Source organism: Pan paniscus, chromosome 19 (assembly GCF_029289425.2).
Source record: "Pan paniscus chromosome 19, NHGRI_mPanPan1-v2.0_pri, whole genome shotgun sequence".
Lineage (NCBI taxonomy): Eukaryota > Metazoa > Chordata > Mammalia > Primates > Hominidae > Pan > Pan paniscus.
The window spans coordinates 22,780,179-22,800,906 of NC_073268.2; the positions used below are offsets into that span (position 1 = coordinate 22,780,179).

General features: G+C 52.8%; 3 protein-coding genes across 8 annotated transcripts in view; all 3 read left to right on the top strand.

Moving 5' to 3' along the window:
• Positions 1 to 4,581, top strand: part of LOC100989105 (signal transducer and activator of transcription 5B) — an 88,621-nt gene extending 84,040 nt beyond the window's left edge. For all 5 annotated transcript variants that reach the window (XM_055102059.3, XM_034941835.3, XM_063599038.1 and 2 more), the window contains exons 17-19: positions 1,001 to 1,052; positions 1,362 to 1,469; positions 1,945 to 4,581. In XM_055102059.3, coding sequence (XP_054958034.2) covers positions 1,001 to 1,052; positions 1,362 to 1,469; positions 1,945 to 2,071 — 287 coding nt within the window. In that variant the 3' untranslated portion in view covers positions 2,072 to 4,581. The remainder of the gene's footprint in view (positions 1 to 1,000; positions 1,053 to 1,361; positions 1,470 to 1,944) is intronic.
• Positions 4,582 to 7,701: 3,120 nt separating this feature from the next.
• GHDC (GH3 domain containing) lies at positions 7,702 to 14,891 on the top strand. 2 transcript variants are annotated; one of them, XM_034941838.3, is made up of 10 exons: positions 7,702 to 9,566; positions 10,119 to 10,202; positions 10,375 to 10,652; positions 10,942 to 11,063; positions 11,227 to 11,728; positions 12,761 to 12,953; positions 13,068 to 13,139; positions 13,214 to 13,347; positions 13,618 to 13,792; positions 14,056 to 14,117. In XM_034941838.3, exons 3-9 carry the CDS (start codon positions 10,388 to 10,390, stop codon positions 13,752 to 13,754), a joined length of 1,425 nt encoding a protein of 474 aa, XP_034797729.3. In that variant the 5' UTR covers positions 7,702 to 9,566; positions 10,119 to 10,202; positions 10,375 to 10,387; the 3' UTR covers positions 13,755 to 13,792; positions 14,056 to 14,117. The 2 variants fall into 2 exon arrangements, with proteins under 2 accessions (XP_034797729.3, XP_034797728.3); XM_034941837.3 differs by having other exon boundaries at positions 9,129 to 9,566; positions 13,707 to 13,792; positions 14,056 to 14,891.
• A 3,589-nt stretch (positions 14,892 to 18,480) lies between these two features.
• Positions 18,481 to 19,917, top strand: HCRT (hypocretin neuropeptide precursor). The gene is made up of 2 exons (XM_003813875.5): positions 18,481 to 18,633; positions 19,449 to 19,917. The coding sequence occupies exons 1-2, from the start codon at positions 18,613 to 18,615 to the stop codon at positions 19,821 to 19,823; spliced, it is 396 nt and encodes a 131-aa protein (XP_003813923.1). The 5' UTR covers positions 18,481 to 18,612; the 3' UTR covers positions 19,824 to 19,917.
• The last annotated feature ends 811 nt before the right edge of the window (positions 19,918 to 20,728 follow it).

Consider the following 20,728-nt stretch of genomic DNA (forward strand, 5'->3'; position numbering starts at 1 on the left):
TACCAAAAATATAAAAATTAGCTGGGCATGGTGGTGCGCACCTGTAATCCCAGCTACTTGGGAGGCTGAAGCATGAGAATCACTTGAACCCAGGAGGCAGAGGTTGCAGTGAGCTGAGATCGCACCACTGCACTCCAGTGTGGGCAACAGAGTAAGACTCTGTCAAAAAAGAAAAAAAAGAAAACCTCCAGTGACAAGGAAATCAGTCCTTCCTAAGATAAATCATTTCTTTTCCTGGCAGTTCTACTTAGAACATTCTTCCCTGCATGACTGAACATTTGTCCTCTTATGACCTGCCCCTCCTGGTCCTGATTTTATCCCCTGGGTCAGGTAGAACAAATCCTGTCTCTCTGCTGCATCTTGGACTTTAAGCTTTTCAAGGTGTTTTTTTTTTTAATTAGTATGCAATTAGTGCTTGACTTAGATTTGTATTGAAGTACATAGTTTCCATGGTTTGAAGAATTTATTGAAACATCCAAGCCAATTTGGAAGATATCTTGAATTTCAGTTTTAGTGCTGACCTTCTCCTCTACCAGGTCTTCCTAACAGATTGAAATATTAAATGCTTGGCCAAGTGCGGTGGCTTATGCCTGTAATCCCAGCACCTTGGGGGGCCAAGGTGGGCAGATAACTTGAGGTCAGGAGTTAGAAAACAGCCTGGGCGACATGGTGAAACCCCGTCTCTACTAAAAATACAAAAATTAGCCAAAGTGTGGTGGTGCACCTGTAATCCAGCTACTCAGGAGGCTGAGGCATTGGAATCATTTGAACCTGGGAGGCAGAGGCTGCAGTGAGCCGAGATTACACCACCGTACTCCAGCCTGGATGAGAGAGTGAGACTGTTTCAAAAAACAAAACAAAAAAATATTAAGTGCTTGTGTCATATCCTTAGATAAGTTAGGTGGTTGTGTTCTGTCCTAAGAAAAGATGTGATTCATAAGGCAGATCACATTTTTGTTTCACTTGAGAACTTTGATTCACTACATTCTTCCCTTGGCAGCTAAAGCTGTTGATGGATACGTGAAGCCACAGATCAAGCAAGTGGTCCCTGAGTAAGTGTCCAGGTGGCTGTGGCTCTCCTTCTGCCTCTTTCCTCCTCCCCCAGACCCTGCCTCCCATCCTTATCCTGGCCCAGCTTTCTGCTCCCCCAGGGAAACTGTCTCAGCCCTGGGGAAGGACCTGGGCTTGGTGATGCTATGCCAGTACCTGAGGCCCCACTCCTGTAGCTGGAGCCCCAGGGCCGAGTGGGGCACTTTGTCCTTCTACACCCTGAGAAAGACAAAGATACCCCTTGGTCCCCTCCCCAAGTCAGCTGCCCCGGCCTCCCTGGCAGCTGAAGCTCTGTTCTCTTCCTTCTGCAGGTTTGTGAACGCATCTGCAGATGCCGGGGGTGGCAGCGCCACGTACATGGACCAGGCCCCCTCCCCAGCTGTGTGTCCCCAGGCTCACTATAACATGTACCCACAGAAGTAGGTGGCATTCTCGTGGGGGTCCACAGGGGAGGAACTGGGGGCTTGGCCCCAGGCTGGACCCCTGGAGGGCTGGGGTCAAAGGAATCCAGAGCTCCTCTAGGTCTGAGACCACACAGCCCTGGCCCGGGCTCTGGCCTTTGGGAGGGAGAGATTTGACCAGAAGTGATTGGTGGTTTAGAGTCGGGTTGGGCAAATGTCATCTGTTCCCCTCTCTCAATATGGAGATTTTTCTTGCTCTAAGGACTGAGTGGAGTTGTGATGTGTCTGGACAGCCGGTGTGAGAGGTAACAGGGGAGGGTATTTCAGTCTGAGTTGCTGTACAGCCAGCTGTTTGAATGGTTGTTCTTTTCCCATGAAGCCCCAGGCTGAGGGCATAGGCTGGCTCAGACTGCTCCCCTGGTGGCCTGTGGGGCTTGGGGTGGTCTCTGGCAGGCTTTCCCCTTCCCTTCATCCCTCTTCTTTCCCTCCCAAGCCCTGACTCAGTCCTTGACACCGATGGGGACTTCGATCTGGAGGACACAATGGACGTAGCGCGGCGTGTGGAGGAGCTCCTGGGCCGGCCAATGGACAGTCAGTGGATCCCGCACGCACAATCGTGACCCCGCGACCTCTCCATCTTCAGCTTCTTCATCCTCACCAGAGGAATCACTCTTGTGGATGTTTTAATTCCATGAATCGCTTCTCTTTTGAAACAATACTCATAATGTGAAGTGTTAATACTAGTTGTGACCTTAGTGTTTCTGTGCATGGTGGCACCAGCGAAGGGAGTGCGAGTATGTGTTTGTGTGTGTGTGTGTGTGTGTGCGTGCGTGTTTGCACGTTATGGTGTTTCTCCCTCTCACTGTCTGAGAGTTTAGTTGTAGCAGAGGGGCCACAGACAGAAGCTGTGGTGGTTTTTACTTTGTGCAAAAAGGCAGTGAGTTTCGTGAAGCCTGGAAGTTGGCCATGTGTCTTAAGAGTGGCTGGACTTTGACATGTGACTGTTTGAATAAGAGAAGGACAAAGGGAGGAGAAAGCACATGTGCTCCAGTGAGTCTTCGTCACTCTGTCTGCCAAGCAATTGATATATAACCGTGATTGTCTCTGCTTTTCTTCTGAAATGTAGATAACTGCTTTTTGACAAAGAGAGCCTTCCCTCTCCCCCACCCCTGTGTTCTTGGGTAGGAATGGGAAAAGGGGCAACCTACAAAGATTGTTGGGGCAAGGGAAGTCACAAGTTTTCGGATGGGCGGTGGCTTTTCACAAAACATTTAGCTCATCTTATTCTCTCTTTTGTCCTCTCTCCCCTCCTGCCCACCCGCACCCTGGAATTGCCACTCAGTTCCTCTGGGTGTGCACATATGTTTGGAGAAATAGAGGAGAGAAAAGAGGGCCATGTAACCGAGAGCTTACAGTGCCAATGCCGTTTGTGTTCTGGCCAGAGTGGAGTGCACAGCCCTGACTCCCAGGCGCTGAGACTGTTGCCTGGTTACCCAGGAAGCTGCTGTTCCGGCTGCCCAGCCTTTCTCTGAGCCAGCGGATGCACAGTCCGCGGCGTTCTTCAGGCTTATTGATGATGCTTTTTGCAAATGTTGAATCATGGTTCTGTTTCTAAGTTGGATCTTTTTTGTTTTCTCCTTGCCACCCTAATTTGACATCAAAATTCTCTCTTGTGCATTGGGCCCTGGGTCATTCAAACCCAGGTCACCTCATTCCCCTTCTCTGTTCACACCTAATGTCTTGAAGAGTAGGTAGCAGCAGTGTGGGCTGAACCTAGGCCAGCTTGCTCAGCGGGTCACCCTGCTGTGAAGTCCTGGCAGGTGTTGGTAATGTGTGGAAATGCAGTCAGCAAGTTTGCTGGGGAGTTTGATAAAAGTATAAAACAAAACAAAAAAAGCCTCGGTATAATTTTGTTCCACGACTTCTTCTGTAGCTTTACACCAGAAGGAAGGAAGGCATGGGCTACAGCAGGTAGTGGAGGAAGAGGGGGGGTGAGCAGGTGTATTAAAATAGCTTACGGGTAAGGCCTAAAAGGTCACCCCTCGGCCCCCTCTCCAAAAGAAGGGCATGGGCACCCCCAGGAGAGGATGGCCCCAAAAACCTTATTTTTATACATGAGAGTAAATAAACATATATTTTTTACAAAAATAACTTCTGAATTTATCAGTGTTTTGCCGTTAAAAATATTCCTCTATAGTAAATTATTTATTGGAAGATGACTTTTTTAAAGCTGCCGTTTGCCTTGGCTTGGTTTCATACACTGATTTATTTTTCTATGCCAGGCAGTAGAGTCTCTCTGCCTCTGAGGAGCAGGCTACCCGCATCCCACTCAGCCCCTCCCTACCCCTCAAGATTTGATGAAAATTCCAACCATGAGGATGGGTGCATCGGGGAAGGGTGAGAAGGAGAGCCTGCCTGCTCAGGGATCCAGGCTTGTAGAGTCACTCCCTGCCCGTCTCCCAGAGATGCTTCACCAGCACCTGCCTCTGAGACCTCGCTCTCTGTTCCAGCAACCCTGGTTGGGGGGTCAGACTTGATACACTTTCAGGTTGGGAGTGGACCCACCCCAGGGCCTGCTGAGGACAGAGCAGCCAGGCCGTCCTGGCTCACTTTGCAGTTGGCACTGGGTTGGGGAGGAAGAGAGCTGATGAGTGTGGCTTCCCTGAGCTGGGGTTTCCCTGCTTGTCCAGTTGTGAGCTGTCCTCGGTGTTACCGAGGCTGTGCCTAGAGAGTGGAGATTTTTGATGAAAGGTGTGCTCGCTCTCTGCGTTCTATCTTCTCTCTCCTCCCTGTTCCTGCAAACCACAAGAAAAGGTAGTGGTGTGTCTCGACCCCATCAGCCTCTCACCCACTCCCAGACACACACAAGTCCTCAAAAGTTTCAGCTCCGTGTGTGAGATGCGCAGGTTTTTTCTAGGGGGTAGGGGGAGACTAAAATCGAATATAACTTAAAATGAAAGTATACTTTTTATAATTTTTCTTTTTAAAACTTGGTGAAATTATTTCAGATACATATTTTAGTGTCAAGGCAGATTAGTTATTTAGCCACCAAAAAAAAGTATTGTGTACAATTTGGGGCAGTCACAAAGTTGTGTATTTTATGTTACAATAAAGCCTTCCTCTGAAGGGATGGTATTGAGTCCTGTTTTTACTTTTTTCTGTCACATGCCAAGGGAGGGCAGCTTGAACACGGAAAAGTTTCAAGTCATCAGCGTGACCCTGAAAAAGGGAACTGGTTGGGTGGTTGGGAGTTGGCTGCCTCAGAGGGCACGTCATTAGCTCTGATGGCAGATGGGGCCTTTCATACCTTCCTGCTCATATGATGTTTTGAAAATAAGAATGATGGTCTCCTAGCCTCCTGACTCCAGAAAGCTTGTCTTTTTTACTTTTGTTTTTTTTTGAGAGGGAGCCTGGCTCTGTCCCCCAGGCTGTAGTGCAGTGGCACAATCTTGGCTCACTGCAAGCTCCGCCTTCCGGGTTCACACCATTCTCCTGCCTCAGCCTCTCGAGTAGCTGGGACTGCAGGCGCCCACCACCACACCCGGCTAATTTTTTTGTATTTTTTAGTAGAGACGGGGTTTCACCATGTTAGCCAGGATGGTCTCGATCTCCTGACCTCATGATCTGCCCACCTCAGCCTCCCAAAGTGCTGGGATTACAGGCGTGAGCCACCACGCCCGGCTGAAAGCCTGTCCTTAAGATTCAGCACATTTAGAGTACCTGACCCTGAGTTCAGCATTGTGTGTGGGATGAGAAATGGTGCCTTCCCTGCAGAGGCTCACAGTTGGAGAAAGGCAGCTACCACAACTGATTATGCTAGGATATCGCTTCCTGCTGCAATCAAGGCATCCCAAAGTCATTATGCAAAAGAACATGCAGGAAGGCCACTGAGCAACTCAAGCTTTTTTTTTATTTTATTTTTTTATTTTAATTGAGTAGCTGGGATTACAGGCGCCACCACTCCCGGCTAATTTTTGCATTTTTAGTAGGGACGGGGTTTCACCATGTTGGCCAGGCTGGTCTGGACCTCCTGACCTCAGGTGATCCACCTGCCTTGGCCTCCCAAAATGCTGGGATTACAGGCGTGAACCACCATGCCCAGCCTGGAGCTGGCTCTTAAGGAACAAATAGGGCCGGGCACGGTGGCTCATGCCTGTAATCCCAGCATTTTGGGAGGCCAAGGCAGGTGGATCACCTGAGGTCGGGAGTTCGAGACCAGTCTGGCCAACATGGTGAAACCCCGTCTCTACTAAAAATACACAAAAATTAGCTGGGCGTGGTGGCACGCGCCTGTAATCCCAGCTACTTGGGAGGCTGAGGCAGGAGAATCGCTTGAACCCGGCAGGCAGAGATTGCAGTGAGCCGAGATCATGCCATTACATTCCAGCCCGGACAACAGAGCAAGACTCTGTCTCAAATTAAAAAAAAAACAAAAAACCCAGCCATTCCACTTGTAGGTATCTACATAAGAACAATGAGAACATATATGTACAGAAACACTTGTGACAAATGTTCATAACAGCATTATGCATAATAGCCAAAGGGCAGAAACAACCCAAATGTCCATCAACTGATGAATAAACAAAATGTATTATGGTATATCTGTACAATGGAATATACAGCAATAAAAAGGAATGAAGTGCTGACACACAGGACATGGTGTTGTCACGGATGAACCTTGACAATATCATGCTAGATGAAAGAAGCCAGGCCGGGCACGGTGGCTCATGCCTGGGACTCCAGCACTTTGGGAGGCTGAGGCGAGGGATCACTTGAGTGCAGCAGTTCAAGACCAGCTTGGACAACACGGTGAAACCCCATCTCTACAAAAAAATATAAAAATTAGCTGGATGTGGTGGTGCACCCCTGTAGTCCCACCTACTCAGGAGGCTGAGGTGGGAGGATCACTTGAGCTGTGATCATGCTACTGCACTCCAGCCTGGGTGACAGAGCGAGGAAAAAGAAAAGAAGCCAAGTACAAAAGACCGCATATTATATGATGCCATTTATAGGAAATGTCTAGGATAGGCAAATCAATGGAGACAGAAAGTAAATTTGAGGTTGCCTAGAGGCTGGGAAGGAGTTTGGAGGTAATAGTGAAAGAATACAGGGTTTGGGGTTTTTTTTGTTTTTTTTGTTTGTTTGTTTTTCTTGAGACAGAGTCTCGCTCTGTCACCCAGGCTGGAGTGCAGTGGCACCATCTCGGCTCACTACAACCACTGCCTCCCAGTTTCAAGCGATTCTCCCGCCTCAGCCTCCCAAGTAGCTGGGATTATAGGCGCCGGCCACCACACCCTGCTAATTTTTGTATTTTTAGTAGAGACAGTGTTTTGCCATGTTGGCCAGGCTGGTCTTGAACTCCTGACTTCAGGTGATCCACCTGCCTTGGCCTCCCAAAGTGCTGGGATTATAGGTGTGAGCCACCACGCCCAGTCTGAGTTTGGGGTTTTTTATTTTATTTTATTTTATTTTATTTAACGAATTGGGCAGTCTCCTGAGGCACAGTAGGCTCAGAGAGACTGCAGGGTTTGTTTTTGAGGTAATGAAAATGTTATAAAATTATCTGTGGTGTTGGTTGCACATATCTCTGGATATACTAGATCTTGAATTGTACACTAAATGGGTGATTTGTATGGTGTGTGAATTATATCTAATAAAGCTGCTATTGGGCCAGGTCTAGTGGCTTACACCTGTAATTCCAGCACTTTGGAAGGCCAAGGTAGGAGGATCGCCGAGACCGGGAGTTCCAGACCAGTCTGGGCAACATAGTAAGACCCCCTGTCTCAAAAAAAAAAAAAAAAAAAAAAGTTTTTAATTAGCTGGGTGTGGTGGCACACGCCTGTAGTCCTAGCCACTCAGAGGCTGGGGTAGGAGGATTGCTTGATCCCCGGAGTTCAAGGTTGCAATGAGCTGTGACCAGGCTACTGAACTCCAACCTGGATAACAGAGCGAGACCCTGTCTTTAAATAAATAATAAAAGCAAATGCAAGATCTCAGCGAGAAAAAACGTGAAAGTGAGGTGAGTTAGCCAGAGTGAGAACAGACCTGTTGAAAGAAGCTCAGCTGTGAAGGGAAGAGAGGTGCTCAGCGAGTAGTAGCTCTCTTCTCAAAGGTATCCAGAGGCAAGTAAGGGGAGAAAGGGAGTGGTTTTAGTGTTTTGAGAGCCTAGGTCAAGAACACACCAGCCTGGGCAACATAGGGAGCTCTCTCGTCTCTACAAAAGATAAAATTAGTTGAGCGTAGTGGTGCGTACCTGTAGTTCCAGTCCCTTGGGAGGCTGAGACAGGAGGATCTCTTGAGCCCAGGAGGTTGAGGTTGCAGTGAGCTATGATCGAACCACTGCACTCCAGCCTGGGCAATAGAGCAAGACCCTGTCTCCAAAACAAAAAAAGAGAAGTTTGTAATTTTCCTTGGGATAAAGGCAACAGGCTAACACAGATGGTCACCCAGTAACCAGGTAAAGTTAAGATAAACTATATGTGACTGGCTGGGTGCAGTGGCTCAGGCCTGTAATCCCAGCACTTTGGGAGGCCGAGGCAGGTGGATCACTTGAGGTCAGGAGTTTGAGACCAGCCTGACCAACATGGTGACATGGTGAAACCCCGTCTGTACTAAAAATACAAAAAATTAGCTGGGTGTGGTGATGCGTGCCTGTAATCCCAGCTACTCGGGAGGCTGAGGCAGGAGAATTGCTTGAATCTGGGAGGCGGAGGTTGCAGTGAGCTAAGATCGTGCCATTGCACTCCAGCCTGGGCAACAAGAATAGAACTCTGCCAAAAAAACAAAAAAAAAAACAACAAAAAAAGAAGTTTGTAATTTTCCTTGGGATAAAGCCAGCAAGCTAACACAGATGTTCACCCAATAACCATGTAAAGTTAAGATAAACTATGTGACTGGCTGGGTGTGGTGGCTCACACCTGTAATCCCAGCACTTTGGGAGGCCAAGGAGGGTAGATCACTTGAGGTCAAGAGTTTGAGACCAGCCTGGCCAACATGGTGAAACCCCGTCTCTACTGAAAATACAAAAATTAGCTGGGTGTGGTGGCACACACCTGTAATCCCAGCTGCTTGGGAGGCTGGGGCAGCAGAATCGCTTGAACCTGGGAAGTGGAGGTTGCAGTGAGCTGAGATTGTGCCACTGCACTCCAGCCTGGGCAACAGAGCAAGACTGTGTCTCAAAAAAAAAAAAAAAAAAAAAAAAAAGATAAACTATATGTGACAAGTCCTGTTACTTGAGGACTCGTTATTGTTTATCTTGAAAACGTGTATGTAATGGGTTGTATGCGCTTGGCTATACAAAAAAGTAAGATTTCCTCCCTTCTTTGCAAGCTCTTAGCAGAGATCACCTGTCATGTACATCACATTCTGGTTGAATGCTTATTCAATAATAAAATTGTTTTCTTTCTCAACTACCTTGAGGGAGAGGATGGGGTTTTTTTTGTTGTTGTTTTTGTTTTGTTTGTTTTTGAGACGGAGTTTCGCTCATTGCCCAGGCTGGAGTACAATGGCGCAATCTCAGCTCACTGCAACCTCCGCCTCCCAAGTTCAAGTGATTCTTCTGCCTCAGCCTCCCAAGTAGCTGGGATTACAGGCATGTGCCACCACATCTGGCTAATTTTGTATTTTTAGTAGAGATGGGGTTTCACCATGTTGGTCAGGCTGGCGTCAAACTCCTGACCTCAGATGATCCACCCGCCTCAGCCTCCCAAAGTGTTGGGAATACAGGCGTGAGCCACCGCGCCCGGCCGAGTTGGGGTTTTAAGAGTTCTTAAGCTTGTCCCTCTCCCAGCTCAAGTGGCTTAATGGTGTTCTTTCCCACACACACCTTTCTGTTCCTTCACCTGCGCAAGTTTGAGGACCATGCTAGTCTGGTCCTAACTGCCCCAACTACCAGCCTGGGCTAGCACCCGACATGAAGTCCTGTAGGCGACCTGCCCCTTTAAGAGCACCCCCCTCCTTCAGCTCCTCCCTCAGGCCTGGTGGCCGGATTTCCCAGTTGGGGCCCAGCCCTTTAAAGCCATCGCTCCTTCTTTCTGGCCGGATGTGTGCTGAGACCCAGAGTCACCCAGGGGTCTCCGTCACATGCCAGGAGTAGGCAGAAGTGGGCTGTGACAGGTGCATGTGGGCATGGACCCCACAGCCTGGGGCTCAGGAGGGACAAGGAGCTGGGACAGGGTGGATCCCGAGAGAAAGCAAAGCCACTCGGGAGTGGGCAAGAGATATCGTTACGCAGCTGCTGTGTGCCCGACCGACCCCGTCCGAAACCCTTCCTGTACCTTCCCTTCCTCTACCTTCTTTTCTCCCTTTTTTTTTCTTTTCTTTTTCTTTTTTTTTTTTTTGACAGGGTCTCACTCTGTTGCCCAAGCTGGAGTGCAGTGGCACGATCTTGGCTCACTGTAGCCTTGACATCCTGGGCTCAAGGGATCCTCCCATCTCAGCCTCCCAAGTAGCTGCGACTATGGGTGTGACACCACGCTGGGCTAGTTTTTCAATTTTTTGTAGAGATGGAGTCTCCCTATGTTGCTCAGGCCGGTTGCAAACTCCTGGGCTCAAGTGATTCTCCTGCCTCAGCCTCCCAAAGTGCTGGGATTACAGATGATAGCCACCTCACCCGGCCCACCCCTACCTTCTGAAAGAGGCATTCTTATTCTTATTCCCATTTTGCAGATCAGGAAACAGAGCTCAGTGCAGCCCACTAAATTGCTCAGGGCCCTACAGCTAACAAGCGGCAGAGGCAGGATCTGCACTCAGGTCAGTGGGACTCCAAAGCTTTGATAGTCTCTCCTTTGCATCACCTGCCCCACAGGGTCCTGCCTTCTTCCCAATTTCATTTTTCCTTGGTTTTCCTGTATGCAGTAGAGCGTGGGAGGAGAAATGGATAATTGCTGCATGCCCCCATATCTCGGTTCCTTCCTCTTCCCAGGAGCTGCTTGGAGATGCTGCTGTGGCTACTCCTGCTGCTGCTGCTGCTGCTGCCAACATTGGCCCTGCTCAGGCAGCAGCGGTCCCAGGATGCCAGGCTGTCCTGGCTTGCTGGCCTCCAGCACCGAGTGGCATGGGGGGCCCTGGTCTGGGCAGCCACCTGCCAGCGGCGGAGGCTGGAGCAGAGCACGCTCCACGTGCACCAGAGCCAGCAGCAGGCCCTGAGGTGGTGTCTACAGGGAGCCCAGCGCCCCCACTGTTCCCTCAGAAGGAGCACAGGTGTGTTTCCCAGGGTCTGGGGAGGTGACCCAAAGAGAAAGAAACCCCACAGGACCGTCAGATTCCAGAGCCTGATGGCCCCCTTACCTCCTCCACTGCCAACGGAGTGGCCTGACCCAGAGACCCAGGACTGGCTTTCTTGTCCAAGATGAATTTCCCATGCTGGGTCCTTACATCCTCTCTACCCCAGGCCTATTCTCGGTTCCTCCCTCAAGGGTCTCACCAGTCTTGCCTGAAACTCTTGGGAAACTGGCTTCCTGAGGCGTTTCTGTTGTCATTGGGGCTATAGACATAAGCACATTCCGGAATCATCTCCCTCTGACCAAGTCCAGCCAGACCCAGGAGGAAGAGAGTGGAGAGCAGCCACTGCCCCCAACCTCAAACCAGGACCTTGGGGAGGCCTCTCTGCAGGTAATCTAGGATGGCCAGAGCCCAGTCCTGGCCACAGCCCAGTCCCACCAGAGACCTCTGACTTGCAGCCAAACCCTCCAGTCATGGTGGGCAAAGAACCCTCAAATGGGGGCTCTGGGTCTGGCTCTGACACCAGACCAACATTCTCTCTTTCCTCCTCCAGGCCACCTTGCTGGGTCTGGTAGCCCTAAACAAGGCCTACCCAGAAGTGCTGGCTCAGGGACGCACTGCCCGTGTGACCCTTACATCCCCTTGGCCCCGACCCCTGCCTTGGCCTGGGAATACCCTGGGCCAGGTGGGCACCCCTGGAACCAAGGACCCTAGGGCCCTGCTGCTGGATGCACTGAGGTCCCCAGGGCTGAGGGCACTGGAGGCTGGGACGGCTGTCGAACTTCTGGATGTTTTCTTGGGCCTGGAGACTGATGGTGAAGAGCTAGCTGGGGCGATAGCTGCCGGGAACCCTGGAGCGCCTCTCCGTGAACGGGCAGCTGAGGTCCGGGAGGCCCTAGAGCAGGGGCCACGGGGACTGGCCCTTCGGCTCTGGCCAAAGCTGCAGGTGGTGGTGACTCTGGATGCAGGAGGCCAGGCCGAGGCTGTGGCTGCCCTCGGGGCCTTGTGGTGCCAAGGACTAGCCTTCTTCTCTCCTGCTTATGCTGCCTCGGGAGGTCAGTGGGACTCAAGGGCAGTGAGGTGGGGGCAACGGTCAGTGGTCACATGACAAGCAGCCATGCACTGGGCCCTACATAATCATCTCATTTAATCCTCCCCAACAAGCTGCATGCTAGGGCCAGCAGCCTCCTTTTACAAGTGAAGAAATTCAGGCTCTCTAGGTTAAGAGTCTTGTAGCTGGGTGCAGTGGCTCACGCCTGTAATCCCAGCACTTTGGGAGGCCAAGGTGGATGGATCGCTGAGGTCAGGAGTTCCAGACCAGCCTGGCCAACATGGCGAAACCCCATCTCTACTAAAAATACAAAAACTAGCGGGGTATGGTGGTGCACGCCTATAATCCCAGCTACCTGGGAGGCTGAGGCGGGAGGATTGCTTAAACCTTGGAGGCAGAAGTTATAGTGAGCTGAGATCGCGCCATTGCACTCCAGCCTGGGTGACAGAGCAAGACCCTGTCTCAAAAAAAAAAAAAAAAAAAAAAAAAGGCCAGGGCAGTGGCTCACGTGTGTAATCCCAGCACTTTGGGAGAGGCTGAGGTGGGTGGATCACCTGAAGTTAGGAGTTCAAGACCAGCCTGGCCAATGTGGTGAAACCCTGTCTCTACTAAAAATACAAAAATTAGCCAGGTGTGGTGGCAGGCGCCTGTAATCTCAGCTACTCAGGAGGCTCAGGCAGGAGAATCACTTGAACCCAGGAATCACTGAATCACTGAGCCGAGATCGCACCACTGCACTCCAGCCTAGGTGACAGAGCGAGACTCTGTCTCAAAAAAAAAAGAGTCTTGCACAAATTCATGTGGCACCAGGATTCACTCCCAAGTCTGCCCCCTCCAGGACCACAGCACTCTGCCTCTTTCCAGTGAGGGCCTAAGAGGCAGCCCGCTGAGGCTGGGGGAGCCAGGAAGGATGCGGTGGAAGGGCAGGAGGAGGATCAGGTGCTCAGAGGATCAGGCCTGGGATCCAGGAGGGGCTGTTGCCTGGCAGAAAGCAATGGCACCAGCAGACGCTGAGGAGGCTGCTTTGCTTCCACAGGGGTGCTGGGCCTAAACCTACAGCCAGAGCAGCCCCATGGGCTCTACCTTCTGCCCCCTGGGGCCCCCTTTATCGAGCTGCTCCCAGTCAAGGAAGGCACCCAGGAGGAAGCTGCCTCCACCCTCCTTTTGGCCGAGGCCCAGCAGGGCAAGGAGTATGAGCTGGTGCTGACAGACCGCGCCAGCCTCACCAGGTGATCAGCTGCACAGCCCCTGCTACCTGGGGCCCTATGGGACCGTGCTGGGGGCCTGGGGCATGAGCTCAGAAGCCCTTGGGCCCGACCTCACTCCCACTTGCACCCCATCAGGTGCCGCCTGGGTGATGTGGTGCGAGTGATTGGTGCCTACAATCAGTGTCCAGTCGTCAGGTTCATCTGCAGGTAGGTGACCCCGGGGAGCTGAAGGGCCATCCTTGTGTCCTGGGCTCCACTGCCTCTCCCTTCCTCCTCTTCAGGCTGGACCAGACCCTGAGTGTGCGAGGGGAAGATATTGGTGAAGACCTGTTCTCTGAGGCCCTGGGCCGGGCAGTGGGGCAGTGGGCGGGGGCCAAGCTGCTGGACCATGGCTGCGTGGAGAGCAGCATTCTGGGTGAGCTTCCCCACCGGCTCCTGCCTACCATCCTTGAGCTACCCTTCAACCCCTACCTCCCCTGCCAGGGGACTGCTAGGAAAGAGATAAGACTCAGCCTCCTTTACCACTCCTACAAAAGTCCTTCTCTGCATCTAACTCTCATCCATCCTGCTGCAGTCTCTACCCATTTTCTTTCCTGATCTGTCTCCTATTTAGGATCAAGCTCTAGGTTCCTCTCCATTTACCCCACTCCCCACCAAGAAACTCTTTTTTCCCTATGAATCTCAGAGTTGGGAAGAACAGATAGGGCAGAGGACACTAGACTTGGCAGCTGCCCATTCACCGGAAGTATGTGTGCACATGGGGTCTATTCACAGATTCCTCTGCGGGCTCTGCTCCCCACTACGAGGTGTTTGTGGCGCTGAGGGGGCTGAGGAATCTGTCAGAGGAAAATCGAGACAAGGTAAAGGAGACGAGGACAGGGTCTGACTGTAGACCCCTTCACTCTGCACACTCCCAGGGTGCCATGGAGATCAGGGCTGATGGGAAGGAGAGGGGTGGCGGAGGAGAAGCTCCCTGGGGCTCTGGGAGGGGAGGGCTAAGTCCCACAGACACACACCTGTCCACACAAAACTTCTAAACACATGTAGCCTGGGCACAGCCACACACGCCTCGTGTGCACACTCACAGTCACACACCAGCTCACTCAGGCCGTTCTGTTCCCAGCTGGACCACTGCCTTCAGGAAGCCTCTCCCCGCTACAAGTCCCTGCGGTTCTGGGGCAGCGTGGGCCCTGCCAGAGTCCACCTGGTGGGGCAGGGAGCCTTCCGAGCACTCCGGGCAGCCCTCGCTGCCTGCCCCTCCTCCCCCTTCCCCCCTGCGATGCCCCGGGTCCTTCGGCACAGGCACCTGGCCCAGTGTCTGCAGGAGAGGGTGGTGTCCTGAGTCAAGTCCTGCCCCACCGCCCAGCTCCCCCCAGAGGCCACCTCGCCCCTCCCTCTGGGACCTCTCCGGATGGGGAGTCCTTGGCCAGGGTCTCTGACTCTGTGTCACCTGACATTTGCCCATGAGAGCCGCTGGGCCTTAGAGAGGCCTTGGCCCAGCTGACCGGTTCTGAAGTATGGGCCTCCGGGGTTAGCAGATGCCAGCAGTGCCTGCCCGTGTCCCCGTGTCCCGGCATGAAGGACACTGCTAGAGAGTTACCATGCACACCGATGGTTTCCTGTATCACAGCCCAAAGAGGTTCTCTGGTGGCCACAGCTGTGTGCTCAGTGTGGCCACCAGAGTGGCTAGAAGTGTTGGGGGGTTAATGTCCCCAGGAGCAGCAACCCTGAGTCAATAAGGAGCAGGACCTCAGCTTCATTGTCCTTGAGCAGGACAATTCTGAAGTGTATTCTACATAAACTCTCAGAGGATGCCCAGCAGGATGGAGTCCCAGTTGCCCGCAGCAGTAACCCACTCATTCATGTACTTCCTGTGGGGGCTCCTCCCTTCCCTCTCTTCCCCACTCCCCCGCCTTGGGCTTCCTGGGATGGCTCCCAAATAAACCTCTTGCACCCAGATTCTTGCCTCAGGGTCTGCTTTGGGGAAACGGGAGTGGACCCCGGCCCAGCCATTCCCCCACTGAGCTCCAGGACTTTCCCCCAACATTCTGCTCTGGGCCTGGCAAGGCTGCATGTGCACACAGGAGCCTTGGAGGACTCGTGGCACATCCTAGGCCAGCACCCACAAACCACTTCTGCGGTGGGGAAGGGAGAGCTATTACTTCACATCATAAGGCATCGCCGCAGGAAGCAAATCCGGAGACCATCTGGGTTCACTGTTCCATACTAATGAGGAAACGCAGCCTCCACAAGGTTGTAGAGGCTAAAATAAAAGAAAGAAAGAAAGAAACTGGGCTAGATTTTGGCTTCCTTCCCTCCCACTGCCTGGACTGGAGTTTTAAGGTTTTCCATCTTGGAGGCTGATGGGAGGGGCAGACCTCAGCTCCTCCTCAGTAGAGGCAGCACTGGATCCAGATGCCTCTGAATAGCTTCTCCATTCCATGTCCCACACCCAGGTCCTGGCTGCATACCCACCCGGCCCCCACCTCCGCCTGTCACTCCATCCTGTTAAAATCTTCCTGTGAAGCTGGGCACAGTGGCATGGGCCTATAGTCCCAGCTACTCAAGAGGCTGCGGTGGAAGGATGGTTCATGCCCAGGAGTTCAAGACCAGCCTGGGCAACACAGCGAGACCATCTCGGGAAAAAAAAAAAAAAAAAAAACCTCCCATGGTGGCCCCCATCGCCCACAGGATTAAGACCAATCAACTTGGCCTATTAGACCCTTTGACCTTGGCCCTCACCTACATGTGCAGCTACCTCTCTCCCCTTGCTTGAAAGAAGGCCTGGACTAAGGACCACGCCTCACCTCCCATCTAAGGGTTGTTAAGCACTGTCAACTCCAGGAGTCTGCTCAAGTTGTCCCTTCTATGCAATGCCCTCTATCCCGCTGCCCCTGATGTAAACTAGCTTTCATGCAAGGCCTTTGAGGACCCCCTACCAGGCCCACCCCAGGCAGAGTGACTGGCTCAGCTTTGCTCATGTGGGCAGTAGTCCTCTCCTTCACTGAACTATCATTATGCCTGAACTGCCTCCCACCTGGAATGATGAGTTCCTTGGAAACTGGGCTAGATCCTGTGCACAACTGCCCCCATGCCCAGTGCCTGGTGTGGCATGCAGCAGGAGCTCAATAAAGAGGTTGTAGGCCAGGTGCCATGGCTCATGCCTGTAATCCCAGCACTTTAGGAGGCCGAGGCAGTCAGATCACCTGAGGTCAGGAGTTCAAGACCAGCCTGGCCAACATGGTGAAACTGTGTTTCTACTAAAAATACAAAAAATTAGCTGGGCATGGTGGCGTGCACCTGTAAACCCAGCTACTTGGGAGGCTGAGGCAGGAGAATTGCTTGAACCCAGAAGGCAGAGGTTGCAATGAGCCAATATCGTGCCTTTGCACTCTAGCTTTGGCAACAAGAGTGAAACTCTATCTCCAAAAAAAAAAAAAAAGAAAAAAATAGGTTGTGAATAAGATGCTTGGGCCTGGAGATGACATGTGTTCTTCAATGCATGGCGGCTCACTCCGTGTTGACTGTAGAGTGGGACTACATTCCTCCCCTCCAGGTAGCCTGAGCCAGGGAGAAAGCTGGGGAGGTAGAAGCTTTCTATCAGCCTCTGGTAGAAACTGAGTTTGGTCAGGCACAGTAGCTCACACCTGTAATCCTAGCAGTTTGGGAAGCTGAAGGGGGAGGATGGCTTGAGCCAGGGATTTGAGACCAGCCCGGGAGTCCCAGTCTCTACAAACAAATTTAAATATTAGCCAGGGATTGTGGCACGCATCTGTGTGGTCCCAGCTACTTGGGTGGCTGAGGTGAGAGCATTGCTTGAGCCGTGGCATTTGATGCTGCAGTGAGCTATGATTGTCCCACTGCACTCCAGCCTGGGTGACAGAGTGAAACCTTCTCAAGAAAGAAAATAAAGAGGGCTGGGCGTGGTAGCTCACGCCTGTAATCCCAGCACTTTGGGAGGCCGAGGCGGGCAGATCACGAGGTCAGGAGATCGAGAACATCCTGGCTAACACAGTGAAACCCCGTCTCTACTAAAAATACAAAAAATTAGCTGGGCGTGGTGGCGGGCGCCTGTAGTCCCAGCTGCTCAGGAGGCTGAGGCAGGAGAATGGCGTGAACCCGGGAGGCGGAGCTTGCAGTGAGCTGAGATCGCGCCACTGCACTCCAGCCTGGGCGACAGAGCGAGACTGTCTCAAAAAAAAAAAAAAAGAAAGAAAAGAAAAAGAAAAGAAAATAAAGAAAGAGAGAAGGCCAGGCATGGTGGCTCATGCCTGTAATCCCAGCACTTTGGGTGGCTGAGGCAGGCGGATCACCTGAGGTCAGGAGTTCCAGACCAGCCTGACCAACATGGAGAAACCCTGTCTCTACTAAAAATACAAAATTAGCCAGGCATCGTGGCGCATGCCTGTAATCCCAGCTACTCAGGAGGCAGAGGCAGGAGAGTTGCTTGAACCCTGGAGGTGGAGGTTGCAGTGAGCTGAGATTGCGCCATTGCACTCCAGCCTGGGCAACAAGAGTGAAACTCCGTCTCAAAAAAAAAAAAAAAAAAGAAGAAGAAGAAAAGAAAGAAAGAGGGAGAGAGTGAGAGAGAGAAAGAAAGAAAGAAATGCAGGAAGGAAGGAAGAAGGAAAGAAGGAAGAAAGAAAAAAAAAGCGGGGGGGCCTGGTGCAGTGGCCCACGCCTGTAATCCCTACACTTTTGGAGACCGAGGTGGGTGGATCACTTGAGGTCAGGAGTTTGAGACCACCCTGGCTAACATGGTGAAACCCTGTCTCTATTAAAAATACAAAAATTAGCTGGTTGTGGTGGCGTGCGCCTGTAATTCTATTCAGGAGCTATTCAGGAGGTTGAGGCAGGAGAATCGCTTGAACCCAAGGCGGAGGTTGCAGTGAGCCAAGATGACCATACCACTGCACTCCAGCCTGAGCAACAAGACCAAAATTTAGTCACACACACACACACACACACACACACAGAAAAGAAAGAAAGAGAAATTGGGCTTGGTTTTGGCTTCTTACCTCCCACTGTCTAGGCTGAGTTTTCAAGGTTTTCCATCTCAGAGGCTAGTGGAAAGGGCAGAAGGGAGAAAAAAAGCTAGGGGGAGGGGGGCAGCTAAGGAGCCTTTCCATGAAGGAAGAAGGTCCTGGAGCCTGACAGTCCCCAGGAGCAGCGACAAGAAGCAGGGGAGGGAGAGGACTGCTGCTGGCTGCTCCACCCCCCACACACATAATGTGGGGTCTCGCGTCTGCCTCTCTCCCGCCCCTAATTAGCAGCTGCCACCCTCCATATTGTCCCAGGCCAGCGCCTCTTTTGTGGTCCCAGATTCCTGGGTGCAAGGTGGCCTCATTAGTGCCCGGAGACCGCCCCATCTCCAGGGAGCGGATAGACAGACAAGGGGGTGATCAGGGGCACAGTGATCCAACCCTGGCCTCTGAACGCCGCAGCGGCCATTCCTTGGGCCCAGCCTGGAGACGGCCCCCCTGCAGCAGGCTAATCTTAGACTTGCCTTTGTCTGGCCTGGGTGTGGACGCAAGTGCCTGTCAATTCCCCGCCACCTCAGAGCACTATAAACCCCAGACCCCTGGGAGTGGGTCACAATTGACAGCCTCAAGGTTCCTGGCTTTTTGAACCACCACAGACATCTCCTTTCCTGGCTACCCCACCCTGAGCGCCAGACACCATGAACCTTCCTTCCACAAAGGTAAAGATCCAGGGACGGAGGGGTGACTCACCATCCCAGAGAAGCAAAAAGAGCGCTTGCTCAGAGGGCTGGAAGAAAGGCCAAAGGTGTCTCCACTCTTGGTCTTTTCCTGGGTGTGCTCTGAGGCAGGAGCACCTGCCTTGGCTCACATTGGGTTGGGTGCTGTTTTGCTAAGAGCCTGTGTTTGCTGAGCTCTATGTGTCAGGTGCTCCGTTTGCACCTGTCATCTCTTGTCATCCTCCCAACAGCCTTGCAGAGTAGAAATTATTTCTAGTATACCCAGTTTACAGGTAAGGGAGCTGTGCCCTCTGAAAGGGCAGGAAACTGGTTCAAAGCAACGGAGTTCAGTCACTCCTGCAAGGGGGCAGGCAGATGAGAGAGCACTCTGGAGTCTTGCTAGTTCCTGATTTCCATGTGTTTCCCTGCTGTGGAGAGGAAGTTGGGGGGACTCAGTAGGGCCCGGGTTTTTCCCAAGTTTACAACTTCTGTTGCAGACAGACACTCCTGTTTTCAGGTGGAGTGGCAAGTGCCCTAGTGGTGGCACAGTGGCCTAAGTCTCCAGAGAAAAGGGGGATTCACTCTGCCCAAGGGGTCTCAAAAGGCTTCCTGGGGGAGATGCTCTGCTGGGTCTTGAAGGAGGAGCAGGGAAAGTAGGCCGATACCAGCAAGGGCGCAAAGCAAGGAGAACTAAGTGACAGCCAGAAAGGAGTGCAGGATTGGAGGGGGCGCGGAGCCAGAGGGGCAGGTCCTGGGCGTGGGAGCTGGTGGCGGGCGCCGTGGGAAGACCCCCCAGCGCCCTGTCTCCGTCTCCCTAGGTCTCCTGGGCCGCCGTGACGCTACTGCTGCTGCTGCTGCTGCTGCCGCCCGCGCTGTTGTCGTCCGGGGCGGCTGCACAGCCCCTGCCCGACTGCTGTCGTCAAAAGACTTGCTCTTGCCGCCTCTACGAGCTGCTGCACGGCGCGGGCAATCACGCGGCCGGCATCCTCACGCTGGGCAAGCGGAGGTCCGGGCCCCCGGGCCTCCAGGGTCGGCTGCAGCGCCTCCTGCAGGCCAGCGGCAACCACGCCGCGGGCATCCTGACCATGGGCCGCCGCGCAGGCGCAGAGCCAGCGCCGCGCCCCTGCCTCGGGCGCCGCTGTTCCGCCCCGGCCGCCGCCTCCGTCGCGCCCGGGGGACAGTCCGGGATCTGAGTCGTTCTTCGGGCCCTGTCCTGGCCCAGGCCTCTGCCCTCTGCCCACCCAGCGTCAGCCCCCAGAAAAAAGGCAATAAAGACGAGTCTCCATTCGTGTGACTAGTCTCTGTTCCTGTGCGGTCGCGTCCTGCCCATCCGGGGTGGCAAAGCGTCTTGCGGAGGACGGCTGGGCCTGGAAGCCCGGCTGTGGGGCACCAGCCTTAGCTTTTGCGTGGTTGAATCGGAAACACTCTTGGTTGGGGAGTTCCCAGTGCAAGGCCCTGGGGCACAGAGAGAACTGCACAGGTGCATGCTTGGATCGGGCCATGCGGGACTCCTACGATGCTCTGCTAGGCATTCTGTAGCGGGGACTTTACCCAGAGACGCAGAAGGGGAAGGAAAGCAAGAAAGGTTGCACCGGTCGGGCGCGGTGCTCACGCCTGTAATCCCAGCACTTTGGGAGGCCAAAGCAGGAGGATCCCTTGAAGCAAGGAGTTCGAGACGAGCCTAGGCAACATAGTGAGTGAGACATCTCTCCAAAAAGTTTTTTTAATTAGCGGGGTATGGTGGGCGAGAGGATTGCTTGAGCCCAGGAGTTTGAGTTTGAGCCATAATTGGGCCACTGCACTCCAGCCTGGGCAACAGAAGGAGGCACTGTCAAAAAAAAAAAAAAGAAAGAAAGAAAAAGAAAAAAGAAAAGAAAGAAAGGAAAGAAAGGAAGGAAGGAAGGAAGGAAGGCAAGCTGCATAGAGGAGCAGAATCCAGCTAGGAAGGGGTGGGAGTCAATCCTGCTGAAAAGGCAGGGAATTTGAACTTCAACAATGAGTCATCCAGAATGGCTGCATCATGGGGTATAGGGTGTGGGGAGTGGAGAGGCTCAGGAAGGGACACGGTTACAGTCAGTGCAGCACAGCTCGCAAAGGC